This window comes from Danio aesculapii, chromosome 2 (assembly GCF_903798145.1).
Source record: "Danio aesculapii chromosome 2, fDanAes4.1, whole genome shotgun sequence".
Classification (NCBI taxonomy): Eukaryota; Metazoa; Chordata; class Actinopteri; order Cypriniformes; family Danionidae; genus Danio; species Danio aesculapii.
In genome coordinates this window covers 5,671,984-5,691,184 of record NC_079436.1, presented here as the reverse complement: position 1 = coordinate 5,691,184, position 19,201 = coordinate 5,671,984, and the positions used below count along the sequence as shown (strand labels likewise).

General features: G+C 39.1%; 1 protein-coding gene across 2 annotated transcripts in view; it reads right to left on the bottom strand.

Annotated features, from left to right (window-relative positions):
• Positions 1 to 6,249: 6,249 nt before the first annotated feature.
• pex5lb (peroxisomal biogenesis factor 5-like b) overlaps positions 6,250 to 19,201 on the bottom strand; it is an 89,818-nt gene continuing 76,866 nt past the window's right edge. For both annotated transcript variants that reach the window (XM_056471466.1, XM_056471473.1), the window contains 5 exons: positions 17,635 to 17,705; positions 15,047 to 15,265; positions 14,664 to 14,829; positions 12,761 to 12,918; positions 6,250 to 10,962 (listed from right to left, as the gene is read on the bottom strand). In XM_056471466.1, the coding sequence (XP_056327441.1) occupies positions 10,773 to 10,962; positions 12,761 to 12,918; positions 14,664 to 14,829; positions 15,047 to 15,265; positions 17,635 to 17,705 (804 nt within the window). In that variant the 3' untranslated portion in view covers positions 6,250 to 10,772. The remainder of the gene's footprint in view (positions 10,963 to 12,760; positions 12,919 to 14,663; positions 14,830 to 15,046; positions 15,266 to 17,634; positions 17,706 to 19,201) is intronic.

The window sequence follows — 19,201 nt, the reverse complement described above, 5'->3', positions numbered from 1 at the left end:
CTTTCCATAATGATGCAAGTGTATTATATCAGTTAACATTACGCTATAAACTTTACTAGATTTTCAAGTAGCCTAGTTTTGGTTACAGCACGATAGATAGACAGATAGATAGATAGATAGATAGATAGATAGATAGATAGATAGATAGATAGATAGATAGATAGATAGATAGATAGATTGATAGATAGATAGATAGATAGATAGATAGATAGATAGATAGATAGATAGATAGATTTGGGATTAAATATATATTATAATAATGAGTGAGTAATATAGAAAGCAATAGGCATAGTAGCAAGAATGAAATCATCTTCAGCACTTGAAAAACTAGCTGCTAAAACACTGCTAAAAACTTCATTATCCCACTCTTGGTTATCTTTAAACCTATTCTATGGCATTTAAATACTTTCAAAAGCAGTATTAAGTGACATTTACTCTTACCTGAAATCCACCAGTGATGGGTTGGTCAGTGGAAGCTCCTGGCTCCCTCAGTAGTGTGTGTGTTTGCCTGTGCCGATGGGAGCTCTGTCATTGGGATGGCTATGTAGTGGGTGACTTTAGTTAACAGCCAGCACATCCACACTGAGAGCTGCTACTGGTGACAAGGTGGGGCTACATGGAGAAGCTGAGTGGTGAAAGTGGGCAGATGGGGTCTTAAAGAGACAGTAGTGCTCGTATTGTCATTTGGTGTTGGTGTTCAAACAAAACAAATATGTTTTTATGTGTATTAAATTACTTGCTGTTTGTTTACATTATCTGGGCTTGCATACATCAAGCAGGAGCTATACCTAAATGCAAGGTACTATGTAATGAAGGGCTGTCAATAATTTATTAAATTGGAAAGCTTTTCCATGTAGTGCTTTGTCAACACTTTTTATAGAAAGCCCTTCGCGTGGTGTTAATTATGCTGTTATTCACAAGCATATTTGTGCTAAATTTGCTGATCAAAATATGGTTACTTGATTGATTTCACAGGTGCATCACTCACATTCATGTTGACTTCTGAACACAATTTAAGATATTTTAGATGAAATCCTAAAGCTCTCTCATCCTCCATAGACAGCACAGTACCAAGATGTTTCGAAGTCCAGAAAAGTAGTTATGTGTGGCAAAAAAAAAGTAAAAACGTCTTCATTTTCCAACATTTTGGTGCACATTTGCTATATCCTATACCAATATGATGCTTCAGTGTCACGATGCCCAGAGTAAACACGCAACGTAACCTGAGGTAAAAGACAAAGGCTGTTTCTCAATATGCGTTCTTCAGTGATCTTGCGTCCTCGTGTATCATCATCATCATCAACTGCCAAAGTTCAGTTCCAATACTCAAGACAGAACGGAGGACGCGTGAAACTTCCCGGATGTGTTCTTGATATCGAGGACGCACCGATGCAGACTTCAGCAGCGAGCTCACTTGACAAGTCCCAGAAGTCATTGCGACTTGAGGTGGGAAGGCTCAGCATTTAATATAGATTTAATATTAGAGTTCAGAGATATAACTTATTTATCTCAGGAGTTTCCCTAAATGAAACCGTGAAAGTAAACATTGCCATGAAAATCATAATAAAGGAATAAACACATTAAGGGTGTTTGTTTGCTGAAATTTGTATTAAAATCTGTTTTATTTATATTGTGAAATGCACATTTGTAAAGTCTTTATGCATAAAATATATTTTGAAAAGGGGAAAAACAATAAATCATTGTATGAATGCTGTAATATTGAAATAATTTTCCATTAAAAACCCATGAAGGTCATGTGACCATCAGGAAAAATGCAGCGTCTCATTTGTTACAGGACGTGTTCTCTATTCTCGCTGTCTCCTGTGTTCATTCTTCCGAGGTGACCTGGCAAGACCAGCCTTCACAAGAACGCAAGTCCGTTCTCTGCGTTCTTGGAATTGAGAAACAGCCATAGTAGTTTTTGGCACATAAATGTGCTCTTGTAGCTTTTCTGTGTCTATCTTTACTTTTTCTATAATCATTATAATATACCTGTCAACAACTCCCCCAACATTCTGATTAAAGAGCAGCAAAAAATCTCTCATTTACATTACATTTTTCCCCTGGTGGTTTGGTGGTATGGGTTGCGTACAGGGAGGATGGGCTCTTTAATGTATATTGCCACCCTTCATAGAAAGATTAAAAATACGGGAGAAATATGGGAAATACCTTTACAGGCTGATAATGGGTTAAATTGTAAAATACGAGAGAATCCCAGGAAATGGGAGGCTTGACAAGAATGGTTTTGGAACTCTTGCTGTCTATAGAAGATTAGAGAGCTCCCGGATTTCATCTAAAACATCTTAATTTGTGTTCTCAAGATGAATGGAAAGGCATTAGAAAGAGTAAGTAACAACAGAATTTAAATTTTTAATCTAATAAGATTGGTTAGTGTCATCTTTATCATATATGACATCTTATCTGCATTTATGTATCACATAGAGCAGTGTTTTTCAAACACGTTCCTGGAGGACCACCAACTCTGCACATTTTCAATGTCTCCTCAACCAAACACACCCAATTCAGATGATCAGCTCATTAGCAGAGACTGAAATACCTGTAATGGGAAGAAAAACAAAGAACAACAAAAAAACTAGGAAAACATCCTAAACATGCAGTGTTGGTAGTCCTCCAGGAACGTGGTTGAGAAACACTGTCATACAGTATGTTTTTAAACTCCAAATAAACTGAATCCTTAAACAAAGTGCCTATAAATGCAAACAAATCCTGACACAAGTCAAATGTAGGGCTGAGAATGTCTATCCAAAATCTCTCGACTGTACTAAAGAGATTCGGGTTACAAAGGAGGTATTTTGAGGCATTATATATCTATGACATGAAAGGTCATGAAACTCGACCCTGTTAAGACATCCACCTCACATCCTCACTGTTCCCTAAAATCCTAAAGAAATCCATAAGCTAATTTGAGCCGTTCTCCTTTTCAACCACACGGCTTCGTTTTCAGGGCCATGTTGGTGTACGGGTGTCTAAAATTTCAACTGAAAGTCAAAGTCGTGGATAATCCATATAAGATGCTTACAGTCTGGAAGACCATCCAAGGTTATGTCTGATTTCTTTTTTGTGTGTTATATTTAGAGGGGATCTATTATTCTCATTCTTGTCAAATTTCTGATGTATCTAGAGTGTGTGTGTGAAGTTTCCGCTCAAAATACCACACAAATAATGTTTAATAACTCTTTAAAACTGACCGTTTAATGCTGTGTTCACACCAGACATGGCTTGCGCAAATACAAATTTACTTGCTTCATTCGTACGTCAAATTCGCTTCATTCGCACATAAAATTATAGTCTTTGTTCATGTCATGGGCGGGGTTTCTGTCTGCCTGGTCACTCTTATTTCATTGCTAAATGGCTAACATGGATTTAATCAAAATAGTAGCTGTGCTTTATGTGCTTTAGGAAGGCTGAAAAACAGCGTATATTCATTCGGCGCCGTGTCTGAGTCCACTAGATCTTTTCTGAGGTGCACCCAGCTCTGTGAGTTCATCAACTCCTCTAGAAACTTTATGATGGAGGCTTTCAGCGCTGCTTTAGACTGAGCCGAGCCCAGTTTGATGAGTTGTTCTCCCATGTTGGCAGGAGGATTTTTGCAGGCGCTACGTCATGATCACAAAGAGTAAGCTTCTGATTGGTTTACGTGGCGCAAATGTCTTTGCGTTGACTCAGGATGTCCACAGGATGAATGAGAAATGTGTCTGCATTGACTTAACATGTGAATCACTCACGTTTGACGCTTAATCTGCGTCTGATGTGAACACACCATTCAAAATTATGTGGTTTTGGCGACTGTCTCTTTAAATTCAAATGAGATTGTGTGCTTTTGAAAAGAGGGTGGAGCAACAAATGCCTGTGCGTCAGCATAGTGGCAGATTCAAAACCGGACTAATGTCGAAAATGAAGTGAAAAACTGAAAGTGTGAAAAGAAGTGGCTCAGAAATGTTTTATAATTCTGTTAGGGTGCTTTCACACCTGCCTTATTTAGTTCGGTTGAATCGCACTAGAGTTCGTTTTCCCTCTAGGTGCGGTTCGTTTAGGCAGGTGTGAATGCAGCAATTGCACTCGAGTGCGCACCAAAAGCGGACCAAAAAAGCGCACAGAGACCTCCTCGAAGCGGTGGTCTCGGTACGCTTTCAAACCAACCCTAGAGCGGTTCGTTTGTGGTGAGAATATGATCCAAACTAAAACAGACCCAACTGCAAAAAGTACTGCGCCTTATGGACTAATCCAGCTGATGTAGGCCAATGCGCTGTGCATTATGGGGCGTGGAGGAAAAATATTTGTTGACAGCACTTTACCAACAGAGAGAGAGAGAGGGGGAAATACATTACCTGATGTATCGTTGGTAATATTTCCACAAGATGACCATGTCGCAGTTTAGCAAAAATAATTCACGCCTGCTCCTGAAGTGACGTGCGATGCATTAAAACAATGTTTTCCAGCCGCAACCTCGCTTCATTCTCGAAATGTATAGTTTGTCTAAAGTGATGTATACAGACTATACAGTACACTATGAGCAGGGATACAATCAGTCAGCGCAGTCGTAACTCCATGTTAAAAAGCGACATTTTGTGTCTGCTGGTTTGTTTACTTGAGGGAGTTTCATTGGCATTTTCCCGCATGTGAATTCTGACCAATCGAAAAGCAGTTTAAGAAATATGTTTAACAACATCTGGCCAATGAGTGATGTGTATTTTGTCAGATGACTGCGTTTTGGTTCTTTTCATCTGGTTCGGACCAAAGCCAGCAGTGTGGTGTGAAAACGACCCAAAGACAGAAGAAAGTGCTACAATGTATCATTTATTGCCCTTGGTCCAGACCAAATGACACGAACTAGAGATGTCAAAGCACCCTTAGTCACTGACATTATTTTCAGCATGGTAAACTCTAAAGGCAGACGGCTGCTTCTTACTCAGGGCTGTCTATGCTAATAAGGGAGATATTAGCCTCTTTCACACATACAGACTTTTCCAGAAAGTTACCGTCAATTTTCCAGAAAGGGATCATGTGTGAACGGGCCCTTTTCGAAAATACTGGTAAATTTGTTCCGGCAATTTTTCGGAAAGAGAAGTTGTAACATTATAATAATGTTGTAACATAATTGCACAATTTCCCAGAATGCTGCTCTGTGTGACTGCAGAAGGAAAATTGCCAGAAAGAGCGCATTCAAGTTTAGAACATGCTGACGTGGCTGTCTACTCTGACCAATCATACACATTCACATCCGCGCTGTTTATGAAAATAAACGATTTACATCTTTCTCCAGACACATTTAGCTGCTGCTTGTTAGTCAGATAACGTTTCTATGTACCTTCTTAGTGCCAACTGTGGAAAAAATGATCGATTAAATGCTTATGATAAACTAAGGCTGGGCGATTTGGCCTAAAATCAAGATCTCAATTAATTGAACATTTTAACTCGATTACGATTAATGAACAATTATTTCATTTATTTATTTAATTTCATTTTTATGTACATCTCCATATGCGGAAGTGTTCCTCCGTATATTTTCACAATATCCATAAAAATTTGCAAGGTCATCAAATGTGTAAACAAAGCTGTTTTGAGCTGCAGTTCTGCGCTTCTGTCGGATGGTAACATTAACGTCTCTTGGACAAAATTAGCTATATGAATGTTAACGTTTTAAATAAAAAGTAAAACCATAAAAAAAGACTTACCCCCTTCATGTTTATTACAAGCGTGGCATTTTGAAATGGATGTGTAGATGGTCTCTTCCTGAAAAATTCCAGAAAGTCCTTGCCTGTGTGAACAGCACATGTTTGAATTTTCCGGTAAAGAAATTCCAGAAATTTTCCGGATATTTACTGGTATCACTGTGTGAAAGGGGCTATTGTCACTAATGGGCGGGGCTTTCCCCCTTTGATGACACATACAAAGTAAGAAAGACTTTTTATTCATCAAGTGTGATTTATAAAAAATATAATTAATTTTTTTGTCATTAGATGCTGGTTATGTTCACATAATGTTGCCACACAACTGTATTTAAACCCCTTATTAAAGTCATTTTTTAAATAATAGGTCCCGTTTAAGTGTAGCAGGTAAAAGGTGACATTTGTCGCACCGCATCTCTTCAGATATGAGGAAAGCAGTGTTCGGCGTGTGCCAGTGGGGGGTGCTCAGGCAACACCATTTCGAAATCCTTTAAAGGTCAGGGATCACCATGTGCCACTCGTTTGGAAATAAAACAAAGACACCCGGTCATATTCAGTTCTTCTAAAATACACCTTTAATAAACTGGTTATAAATGCATCTTAGGTATATTACATGTTAATGAAGGACACCTTGAAAGATGATACTTGATGGGTAGACATGCATACATTTTATGACTATTCATTCCAATGAAATGATCTAATTTACATGAATAAAAAATAAATATTTCCTTCTGCTATTCTCTCTATATATATGTATTTATTTGCTAGTAATTGTATGTAGTGTTACATAACAGCTCGGGTCATAGCAAAACTATTGTGATTTACTACAAGACAAGTGTCTTAAATAATGCCCTCGTAATGTGCTTCATACATGGCATATGATTTTAAATATTATCTCACATATATATAGCATGTTGTAATTTTGCTTTAAAAATGTACATTAATAGTAATTACATTCACTTTAAAGGTTAAAGATGCACTCACCGGCCACTTTATTAGGTACACCTTACTAGTACTGGGTTGGCAGTTCAGAACTGCCTTAATCCTTTATGGCATAGTATAAGATGCTGGAAATAATCCTCAGAGATTTTGGTCCATATTGACATGATAGCATCACGCAGTTGCTGCTGATTTGTCAGCTGCACATCCATGATGCAAATCTCCTGTTCCACCACATACCAAAGGTGCTCTATTGGATTGAGATCTGGTGACTGTGGAGGCCATTTTAGTACAGTGAACTCATTGTCATGCACAAGAAACCAGTCTGAGATGATTCACGCTTTGTGACATGGCGTGTTATCCTGCTGGAAGTAGCCATCAGAATATGGGTACACTGGTCATAAAGGGATGGACATGGTCAGCAAAAATACTCAGGTAGGCTGTGGCGTTGACACGATGCTCAATTGGTACTAATGGTCCCAAAAGTGTGCCGAGAAAATATCCCCCACACCATTACACCACCAGCCTGAACAGTTGATACAAGGCAGGATGGATCCATGCTTTCATGTTGTTGATGACAAATTCTGACCCTACCATCTGAACATCCCAGCAGAAATCGAGACTCATCAGACCAGGCAACGTTTCTTCAATTTTCTGTTGTCTAATTTTGGTGCGCCTGTGTGAATTGTAGCCTCAGTTTCCTGTTCTTAGTTGACAGGAGTGGCACCCGGTGTGGTCTTCTTCTGCTGTAGCCCATCCACCTCAAGGTTGGACGTGTTGTGTGTTCAGAGATGCTCTTCTGCAGACCTCGGTTGTAACGAGTGGTTATTTGAGTTACTGTTGCCTTTCAGCTGGATCCAGTCTGGCCATTCTCCTCTGACCTCTGGCATCAACAAGGCATTTGCGCCCACAGAACTGCCACTCACTGCATATTTTCTTTTTCGGACCATTCTCTGTAAACCCTAGAGATGGTTGTGCGTGAAAATCCCAGTAGATCAGCAGTTTCTGAAATACTCAGAGCAGCCCGTCAGGCAAAAACAACCATGCCACGTTCAAAGTCAATTAAATCACCTTTCTTCTGATGCTCGGTTTGAACTGCAGCAGATCGTCTTGACCATGTCTACATGCCTAAATGCATTGAGCTGCTGCCATGTGATTGGCTGATTAGAAATTTGCATTAACGAGCAGTTGGACAGCTGTACCTATTAAAGTGGCCGGTGAGTTTAAATAGCAGAATATCTGTTTGTGTATCATACATGCAGATGCAGATTTCTCCAAATCTTTTATAATGTTTAAACTCTATGTGCGTCTAATAATGCATTTTAATCTGTTTTTGCTCGTTCTGTATCCTTCAATAATCTCAGCTCACTAATGGTGGATGGTGGCAAAATTATAGATCCATCTGAAGGACACCCCCATTAAGATTTTTGGTTAATAAATAAAAGGTTAAGGTTTGCATAGTTAAGTCTTTAAAAGTAAACCAACCTAACACAAAGGGGCTGAAATCTTAACTGTATAACGCTACAAGATAAAGGGATTCCAGTCACATTAAATGCACTTTAAACTTGCCGCCCGAACCGCACGCCCAAGATGATGTTGTTTATAGATTAACGAATTTATTCCTTTCCTTTTAAACGTTCGGGCTCACGTTCAAACATAAACTCGCTCACTTTCAACATGATGCTGCTTTTGCTGTGACCTTTCACGCAGCGCCTTTGAAGTTGCTCCCCTACCGAGCCCTGATCCACAATGCCCTGCAGCACAGCGCATTAAAAAGTGGCTTGCTGGAAGACAGATGGCCTGGGGGACACACCCTGCCCGCACACCTGGGCGTAGATCACCCCTGAAACAGTGTTGTGTCCTAAAGTAGAACCCTTATTGACTTCTGAGATCTGACTGGATATGTTGTATGGCTTTACTCTCTTCAGTGGGACAACAGCGTCACCTTGTGGTGAAGAACATGAATTTATATTGTGAGATGAACGGGATGGACAAAAGCTAAACAGGTCGAATGAGAATTGACCATGATACATTGCTAGTTTTTGTGTTGTTGAGAGGATTAATATTCTGTTCTTATCCTAAAAGCACCTCCGATATTCCCCAACAAGGTTTGGTTCATTTTCCTCAAGTATACAAAGATTTCAAATAAGCTTAAAAACATTACAGTAATATATCACTAACAAAAGTGCTTTTGTTCCTCTACTTTTCGCTTACCTCCTTCGTTTGTGCTCAGTAAAAGACAGTGGAGATCAAAATTGATAGAACAGCCAGCATTTTCCTAAATTTCGAAGTCACTTTTTAGCCTGCTCTCCTGTTTTTAAAACACTCCACTTTTTTTGTTGAAAATAGGCTCGATTTTGCAGCTACCCTACAGTTAAACAGTTAAGTTGAACCGTTTTTTAATCCATTCAGCCGTTCTTTGGGTCTGGCACTTTTAGCTTAGCTTAGCATAAATCATTGAATCAGATTAGACCATTAGCATCTTGCTCAAAAATTACCAAAACATTTAGATTTTTTTTTCTTCCTGTTTAAAGCTTGACTCTTCTGTAGCTACATTGTGTACTAAGACCGAGAGAAATGAAAAGTTGCTATTTTCTACGCTAATATGGTTAGGTACTATACTCTCATTCCGGTGTAATAATCAAGGAACTCCCTGTGCAAGCAGGATAGAAATTACTTAGCTGGGGACTATTTTTAGGAGCTCCATAATATCACTGTGCCATGGTACAGCATTTTTGAATCCATTCAGCCACTTATCGGGTCTGGCGTAAGCACTTTTAGCTTAGCTTAGCATAAATCATTGAATCAGATTAGACCATTAGCATCTTGCTCAAAAATTACCAAAGAGTTTAGATTTTTTTTCCTATTTAAAGCTTGAATCTACTGTAGTTATATCATGTACTAAGACTGACAGAAAATGAAAAGTTGCTATTTTGTAGCCAGATATGGCAAGGTACTATACTCCCATTCTGGCGTACTAATCAAGGAACTCCCTGTGCAAGCATGTAGGAACTTACTTACCTGGGGACTATTTTTAGGTGCTGCATAATATCATTGTGCCATGGTACAGCAGCAAAGATTCTTCATTATCATGCCAGATTGAAAGCATTTTTTAAAATCCATTTAGCCGATCTTTGGGTTTGCTGTAATCACTTTTAGCTTAGCTTAACATTAATCATTGAATCAGATTAGACCATTAGCATCTTGCTCAAAAATGACCAAAGAGTTTTGACATTTTTCTTATATTTAAAGCTTGATCCTTCTGTAGCTACATTGTGTACTGAGACCAACAGAGAATAAAAAGTTGCTATTTTCTAGGCCGATATTGCTAGGTGCTATCCGGCGTACTAATCAAGGAACTGCCTGTTCCACCATGTTGGAAATTACTTAGCTAGGGACTATTTTTACCCGTTGCGTAATACCATTGTGCCATGGTACATCTGCAAAGATTCTTGATTATTATGCCAAAATGAGAGCATTTTTAAATCCATTCAGCCAATCGTTGGGTCTGGCGTAAGCACTTTTAGCTTAGCATACATCATTGAATCAGATTAGACCGTTAGCATCTTGCTCAAAAATGACCCTTTTTTTTTCAATTTAAAGCTTGACATGTCTGTAGTTAAATCATGCAGGACAATGAACGCACTGTCACACAGCAAAACATGTAAAGCAGTTCCTTAAGCTAAATAATGAAATGGCAGACCCAGAGTCCTGATGTAAACCTTATTAAAATCTCTTGAAAATTCTAAGTGATATTTTAACCTCCAGAAATTTTAGTGGTAATCTTTCTTCATGCTACAATCTTTGTTGTACTCAAATTTTGAGAACAATTTTTTTACAAGTGTTTAGTTATTTTGTAAAAACTGTCCTGCAAACTAAGTATAGCCACAATGAAAATCCCTTCCGATTTTGAATAATGCAATGACATTATTTCTAAAAAATGAAAATCAAGTGTTTATAAATTTCGATCTCCACTGTATGTACGCCCTCTTCAGTGGCCTCTGAAGAAGACAAAGGCTGCCTATAAATACAACAAAAATAGATGTGCACTCTCTGCATATCAAATTGACATCCCGTACTCCATCTGGCTTCGCTTTTGTGTCTGCTGTCAGTGAATGACAGACTTCATAGGTCTGGGTTTGATCACATGTCCATGTTGAAGGCCTTCATCAGGAGGTCCAGGTCTCCCACACTGGCTGCCTGGAAAAGTTCTGGCTGACCCATGAGGGACAGGGCGATGCGCAGAGCGGCCCAGATGTTGCTCGACATCACCTTATGGCTCCTGCTCTTCCTCTGCTGGTGCAGAGCTGTCAGGAAGTTGCTCACTGCCTCCCTAGCCAGAGAAAAGAGAGAGGTCAAACATGCCAGCTTCATAATCTGAAGTGTCAGACTGTTATTTTGTTCCTGGTTTAGTCTACAGTGCATCCGGAAAGTATTGATAGCGATTCACTTTTTCCACATTTTTTTATGTTACAGCCTTATTCCAAAATTGATTTAATTCATTTAATTTCCGCAACATTCTACACACAATACCCCATAATGACAATGTGAAAAAAGAGTTTTGAAATTGTTGCAAATTTATTAAAAATAAAAAACCTGAAAAATCACATGTACAGAAGTATTCACAGCCCAATACTTGCTCAATACTTAGTTGATACACCTTTGGCAGCAATTACAGCCTCAAGTCTTTTTGAATATGACCCCTCAAGCTTGGCACACCTGTCTTTGGGAATTTTTGCCCATTCCTCTTTGCAGTACCTCTCAAGCTCTATCAGGTTGGATGGGAAGCGACGGTGTACAGCCATTTCAGATCTCTCCAGAGATGTTCAATAGGATTTAGATCTGGGCCCTGGCTGGGCCACTATTGATATTTTGGCGGTGTGCTTTGGGTCATTGTCCTGCTGGAAGATTATTTGTTGCCCCAGTCTGAGGTCAAGAGCACACTGAAGCAGGTTTTCATTCAGGATGTCTCTGTACATTGCTGCATTCATCTTTCCCTCTATCCTGACTAGTCTTCCAGTTCCTGCTGCTGAAAAACATCCCCACAGCATGATGCTGCCACCACCATGCTTCACTGTAGGGATGGTATTAGCCTGGTGATGAGCAGTGCCTGGTTTCCTCCAAACGTAACGCCTGGCATTCACTCCAAAGAGTTCAATTTTAGTCTCATCAGACCAGAGAATTTAGTTTCTTATGGTCTGAGAGTCCTTCAGATGCCTTTCGGCAAATTTCAAGGGGGAAGTGGCTTCTGTCTGACCACTCTACCATACAGGCCTGATTGGTGGATTGCTGCACAGATGGTTGTCCTTCTGTAAGGTTCTCCTCTCTCCACATAAGAACGCTGGAGCTCAGACAGAGTGACCATCGGGTTATTGATCACCTCCCTGACTAAGGCCCTTCTCCCTCAGCTTAGATGGCCGGCCAGCTCTAGGAAGAGTCCTGGTGGTTCAAACATCTTCCACTTACGGATGATGGAGGCCACTGTGCTCATTGGAATTTTTCTGTAACCTTCCCCAGCCTTGTGCCTTGAGACAATCCTGTCTCTGAGGTACACAGACACTTCCTTTGTCTTCATGCTTGGTTTGTGCTTTGACATACACTGTCAACCCTGGGACCTTATATAGACAGGTGTATGCCTTTTCAAATCATGTCCGAACTGATTTGACCACAGGTGAACTTCAATTAAGCTGCTGAAACATCTCAAGAATGATCAGTGGAAACAGGATGTACCTGAGCTCAATTTAGAGCTCCACGGCAAAGGCTGGGAATACTTCTGTACGTGTGATTTTCAGCTTTTTTATTTGTAATAAATTTTCAACAATTTTAGAATCTTTTTATCACATTTTTATTACGGGGTATTGTGTGTAGAATATTGAGGAAATAAATAAAATTAATCTATTTAGGAATAAGGCTGTAGCATAAAAAACGTGGAAAAGGTGAAGAGCTATGAATACTTTCCGGATGCTCTGTAAGAGTAAATTAAAAAAATGAGGGGGGGAGCTACCCATCTCCCTGTCTTCCTGTTTCAGTTGAAATTACGTAACACATTTAACAAATTGTGTGTTTTACGGCACTTCAAGGGACCTTTAAATCCACATTAGAGAGACTTGCTCAGGAATTGAGTTTATTACCGATGTGCCCCCAGGTTGATGCAGCTGATGCCGAGGTTGTATCTGGAGCGAATGAAGCCTGGCTGGAGCTCCAGGGCTCTGGTATAGGCCTCCACCGCTTCTTCACTGCGGTCCCCATTTGCCAGCGTGGCACCGAGCCGATTCCACAGCAGATAGTCCTACATAAACACATGACAGAGTAATCTAGGACGGCCATATCGCACAACCCTGATCTCCGTATATGAACGAGGTCAATAGTGCAAGTATGTAAATAAATGAGAAGCAACACTTTTAACCCATTTAATCAGTCAACAAGCAAGAAATGTAGTAACTTCTTTGACAAACCTCATTTATTACTAGATTTGCTAGTATAACGTTGTGTTATGTAGCAAGCAAGCAAGGTAGCAACAAACGGCAATATATCACTGGGTATCATTACATACAGTGCCATTTGCTGTTGAAAACTAGCCCTGTAGCACAATCTGCTGCTGAAAACTAGCCTACAGCAGCATCTGCTGTTAACTACCCTAGAGAGCCATCTACTGTCAAAACCAAAGCTCATAATCGATTCAAGAGATAATAGGGAGGCATTTTGACGCAGAATCGATTTGAGCATTTGAATGTGAGGTTAAAAGCTAGCCTAGAGCACCACCTGCTATTAAAAACTAGCCTAGAATGCTATCTGCGGTTAAACTATCCTAGAACACCATCTGCTGTTAAAATGTATCCTTACATCGCTATCTGCTGTTAAAAACCAGCCTAGAATGCCATCTGCTGTAAAAAAAAAAAAAAAAAACTAGCCCTATAGTGCCATCTGCTGTAAAAAAACTAGCCTTATAGCGCCATCTGCTGTTATAAACTAGCCTTATAGCGCCGTCTGCTGTTACAAAACTAGCCCTATAGCACCATCTGCTGTTAAAAACTAGCCCTATAACACCATCTTCTGTTAAAAAAATAGCCTAGAACACCATCTGGTGCTAAAAACTAGCCCTAGAGCGCCATCTGCTGTTAAAAACTAGCCTAGAACACCATCTGGTGCTAAAAACTAGCCCTAGAGCACCATTTGCTGTTAAAAACTAGCCTATAGCGCCGTCTGCTGTTAAAAACTAGCCTTATAGCACCACCTGCTGTTGAAAACTAGCCTTATAGCGCCATCTGCTGTTAAAAACTAGCCTATAGCGCCGTCTGCTGTTAAAAACTAGCCTTATAGCACTACCTGCTGTTGAAACTAGCCTTATAGCGCCATCTGCTGTTAAAAACTAGCCCTATAGCGCCATCTGCTGTTAAAAACTAGCCTAGAACACCATCTGCTGTTAAAATGCATCCCTATAGCACCATCTGCTGTTATAAACTAGCCCTATAGCACCATCTGCTGTTAAAAAACTAGCCTAGAACACCATCTGCTGCTAAAAACTAGCCCTATAGCACCACCTGCTGTTAAAAACTAGCCCTATAGAGCCATCTGCTGTTTAAAAACTAGCCTTATAGCACCACCTGCTGTTAAAAACTAGCCCTATAAAGTCATCTGCTGTTAAAAACTAGCCATATAGCACCACCTGCTGTTAAAAACTAGCCCTATAGAGCCATCTGCTGTTTAAAAACTAGCCTTGTAGCGCCACCTTCTGTTAAAAACTAGCCTTATAGAGCTATCTGCTGTTTAAAAACTAGCCCTATAGTGCCACCTGCTGTTAAAAACTAGCCTACAGCACCATCTGCTGCTAAGAACTAACGTTATAGCGACAACTGCTGTTAAAAAGTAGCCTAAATCGCCATAAACTATTAAAAGCTAGCCTCCAGCACCATCTGCTGTTAAAGTAAGCTCAGAGTCATTTTTCACCACAACTCTGAGCCTTAATATCCACAACATCCTGATCTCTTGAAAGTCCTGCAGCATTTAAAACAGCGATGGACAGGAAGAGCTCACCTCAGGTCGGACGGACAGTGCAGCGTTGAAGGCGTCCACAGCTTTGTCAAACTCTGAGCTGAGGTTGAAGAGGACCCCCAGGCCCGTCTGGAGATCAGGGTCCACCTCTTCAGTGTTAAGCTGCACTGCTTCCTGATAGAGCTCCAACACCTCCACCAGCTGAGAACTGCACACAGTAAACACAGATAGTTACTTTACTGAAGTATACTGTTGGCTCCTTTGGACTTGACAGGGAGAACATGCAAACTCCACACAGAAATGTCAACTGGCCCAGTCGGGACTTAAAACAGCAACCTTCATGTTGTGAGGCAACATGATACCACTTTTTTACCTTTATTAGTTAAGCCATAATGTTTTAATACAACTAGTGTTAAAAATCGTACCATCCGAGTGTGGACATGGGGGAGATTGAGGAGCCTCTGCGGCGGGGCAGTGGCGAGCCGTCCAGAGGGCTGCGGTCCTGGAGCAGATGGCTGTATCTGGGGTTGTATCTGATCCAGCGATGGAGAGCCTCACATGCCTCCGGCTGCTGCCCGGTGTTGGTCAGGCTTACCGCCAGGGCCATCAGGGCCTTCAGATTGTTTGGGTGCAGCTCCAAACACCTATTTGAACAAGGACACACAGACCAAACGCGGCAGAATGAGCCAGGAGGTGACTGATGTGAGCCTTCTGATTACTTCTGATTAAAGCCGCTATGTGAGTTTTGGACAGCACAATCTGTTAATCCAAGAAATGGTGCACAAGGGAAGTGTTGACTGAAAATACATTAGCATGAAAGCAATACCATTTCACCTGAGTCTGCATTCTGAGCAATTTTGAGATACTGTGTTGAGCTTTAAAAGTTTTGCATTACATAAAGCACACATTATAAAGAGAATAAGTATTGAAATAGAAAGACCCTAAATATCATCTAAATCCTCTCAGATTTCTGATTGAGGTCAGAATAAATAAAACTTTTTTTTATAAAAAATAAATTTATATATATATATATTTTTTTTTCCTTGATTTTTGCTATTTTTGAAAATTTAATATAATATTTTTCTATAACATAAATTTGGGCTACTAATTTTTAAACCATTATTGACCATTATAAGTTGTTTTGGAAGATTAGCTTCAGATTTGGCTTCAGTACTGACTAAACTAATGTGTATGTACACAAATATAAATTTGTATAGCACCTTATAGAAAATATTTATTTAAATGAGAGATTTGTGGGGAGTGTACTCCTATATGCTAAGCACTGTGTACATATATATATATATATATATATATATATATATATATATATATATATATATATATATATATATGTATATGTGTATATATATATATACATACATATAGATATATACACACACATACATACATACATACATATACAGTTGAAGTCAGAACTATTAGCCCCCGTTTCCCCCCCCCAATTTCTGTTTAACGGAGAGATTTTTTCAACACATTTCTAAACACAATACTTTTAATAACTCATCTCTAATAACTTATTTATTTTATCTTTGCCATGATGACAATAAATAATATTTTACTAGATATTTTCAAGACACTTCTATACAGCTTAAAGTGACATTTAAAGGCTTAACTGGGTTAATTAGGTTAACTCGGCAGTTTAGGGGAATTAGGCAAGTTATTGTATAACGATGGTTTGTTCTGTAGACTATTGAAAAAAAATATAGCTTAAAGGGGGCAAATAATTTTGACCTTAAAATGTTTTTTAAAAAATTAAAAAACTGCTTTTAATCTAGCCAAAATACAACTAATAAGACTTTCTCCAGAAGAAAAAATATTTTCAGACATACTGTGAACATTTCCTTGCTCTTTTAAACATAATTTGGGAAATAATTGAAAAAGAAAAGAAAATTCAAAGGGGGCTAATAATTCTGATTTTAACTGCGTATATATATATATATATATATATATATATATATATATATATATATATATATATATATATATATATATATATATATATATATATATATATATATATATATTTGAATAGAGCACAATCTCATTTGAATTTAAAGGTGCAGCATGTAAGTTTGACACCCAGTGGTTGAACTAGTTATTGCATTGCAATCCTCTTGAAAATAAAATAAACCATTTGAAATTGAACTTCAGAACTCAGTGCAAGCCAACACATATCAGTGATTCAGCATCTACATTTAATAATGTAAAAGAGGTTTAATATGCATTAATTAAATTAAAAAAAATAAATAAATTGTAAATAAATTGTAAATTGCTTCCTTGTCCTCATTTGTAAGTCACTTTGGATAAAAGCGTCTGCTAAATGACTAAATGTAAATTAGATCATAAACCTTTCCATTCCATTAGAGTGCAGTGAGTGCACTATTCTGTGCTTCTAAATGGCTGTATTTAAATTTCTGTTATGTTTTGTCTAATGCTGAATTGCTTATCAATGCAAATCTTGTCGGAGCGTGTTGTTAGGACACGGGGTTAAATGTAACCTGCTCACCTAATGTTTACATTCGTAATATTAATATAATTTGCCAATTAATAACCTCATGTGGAACTCTCCATTTTATGCTAAAACTTCACATACACACTCTAGGAACATTAAAGACTTTAACATCTTGAAAAAAAGGGGTGTAATATGCCCCCTTTGAATTACTCTAATGAAGTACACATACTTAAAGTATATTAATGTACTTTCCTATCCACCACTGGTTAATCCAAAACGACAAAGCGCCACCCACAAAGCTCTTGGCTCTTACAAATGGAACTATTTGTACAGCCTTTCATCCAACAGATTTAATTTTCATGAATCGTGAGGTAAGAAATCCCAAATAAGAGGATTCTGCCTTATCAGTGTGTCTGGAGAGCGTGTAATCCAACGAAAGGGAATCCAAATGCTGTATTTACATCATTCGCCCTCAGAAAACAGCATTAATGCTCGTCTGGCAAATATCAATAAAAAAAACACTCATTAATACCCACTCACCTCTGAAGACAAACAATGGCCGCCTGCTCATTCTCATTCTCCGCTTGTGTGGTGCCCAAAACCTGCCAAGCCTTTGTAGAGAAGGGGAAAAAAAAGCTAGTTTGAAACAAATGTCACAAAATTATTAGGGCAAAGCAGAAATAAAAAGGCTGGAGCATAAATAGCTGGGAGGGCGCTGTAAAAACAGTGTTCAATTACTGGAGCTGCCAGCTTTCTAAAACGTATTGTTGTTCTCTCTCTCTTTATGTGCTCGGCCGGTGCGTTTAATCATTCTGAGGGGAAAGTGACAGGAGACTTTAATGTGGTTTTGATTGGGTTAAACAGGATCACGTTCATAGAGGTTTATGCCAGCATCGCCTCATAAAGCATGGAGAATTTCATTACATGTTCTACAATAGTGCTGACTGGGCAATAATGAGAAGAGGAATAAATAACACAAGGCAAAAGAACGTGGACTTGCACTGGCAGACGAACATTTGCTTTGGGCAGTAAAAACATTACTAATCTGTTTCAGCGTGATGGAGGTGATGAAACACGGATGTAATAGATGTGGTTTGAGTACTAGTGAGTTGCCTTGATGTTGGTTGCGCTCTGCAGCATTCTCAGACAGATCTCTTAAAGGGCACCTATTGTAAAAAATCTGCTTTTCAAGCTGTTTGGACAGACATATGTGCATGTATGGTGTATAGACTGTCATATTGGGGTGATATAAGCACACCCAGTGCTTTTATTTCAATTTAACAACATAAAAAACGGTGGACCAATTGGAGCGGTTTTCAAACCGACCGCAACTTTATGTAGGAGAGCGGTCCCCCCGCCCACCAATATTGATTGACAGGCGCGTCATCATATCCTCAGTTTGTTGATTCACGTCCGCCATTTTCAGCGTGAGTCGAAGCGATATCACTAAAGGAACACCCTAGCTCTATTTTTAGATGCAAGGCTCATTGGGCTCAACACAAGATCAATATTCTCCACATTATCGCTCTAATCAGAATTATTGGTTGTATCTTTAGGTAGGTTTGCAAACATGTGTACTTCTCATTGAGTCTACCTTAAACTTTAGCCGTTTGCATTTCTCATGATCCCAGAAGCTCCCTGTGATCTTAACTAGCATGCGTTTTAAAATTCTAAACATCGGTTTCTATCAGGGTACACTCAAGTCGACGGCTGGGTCTGTGTACTCTCTGCTTGGTCTGTGTCAGAGTCGTACATGTACGACTGAATGCTAAACCTCTCACTCCAGCTCGTTCTCGCAGTCTGCCTGTCAGACTCTGTTGCAAACACAGAGCGGGTGAGCTCATGGCCCCGCCCCCTTCTTACGTTGGCGGGAAGCCGAAACTAATTTACATGTGAAGCAACACACCCATAAATCAGCGAACTGTGGACACGCCCCCAACATGAAACTTTTTAACACATCATAATAAAAAAATCTGAATTGTGTTTTAAACTGAACCTAAACTGGCACACTCAGAAGAACCATAATATTAATATTAAATCATAAAAAAAAGGTAAACTATGGGCCCTTTAAAGTGATAGTTTACCCAAAAATGACAATTCTGTCATC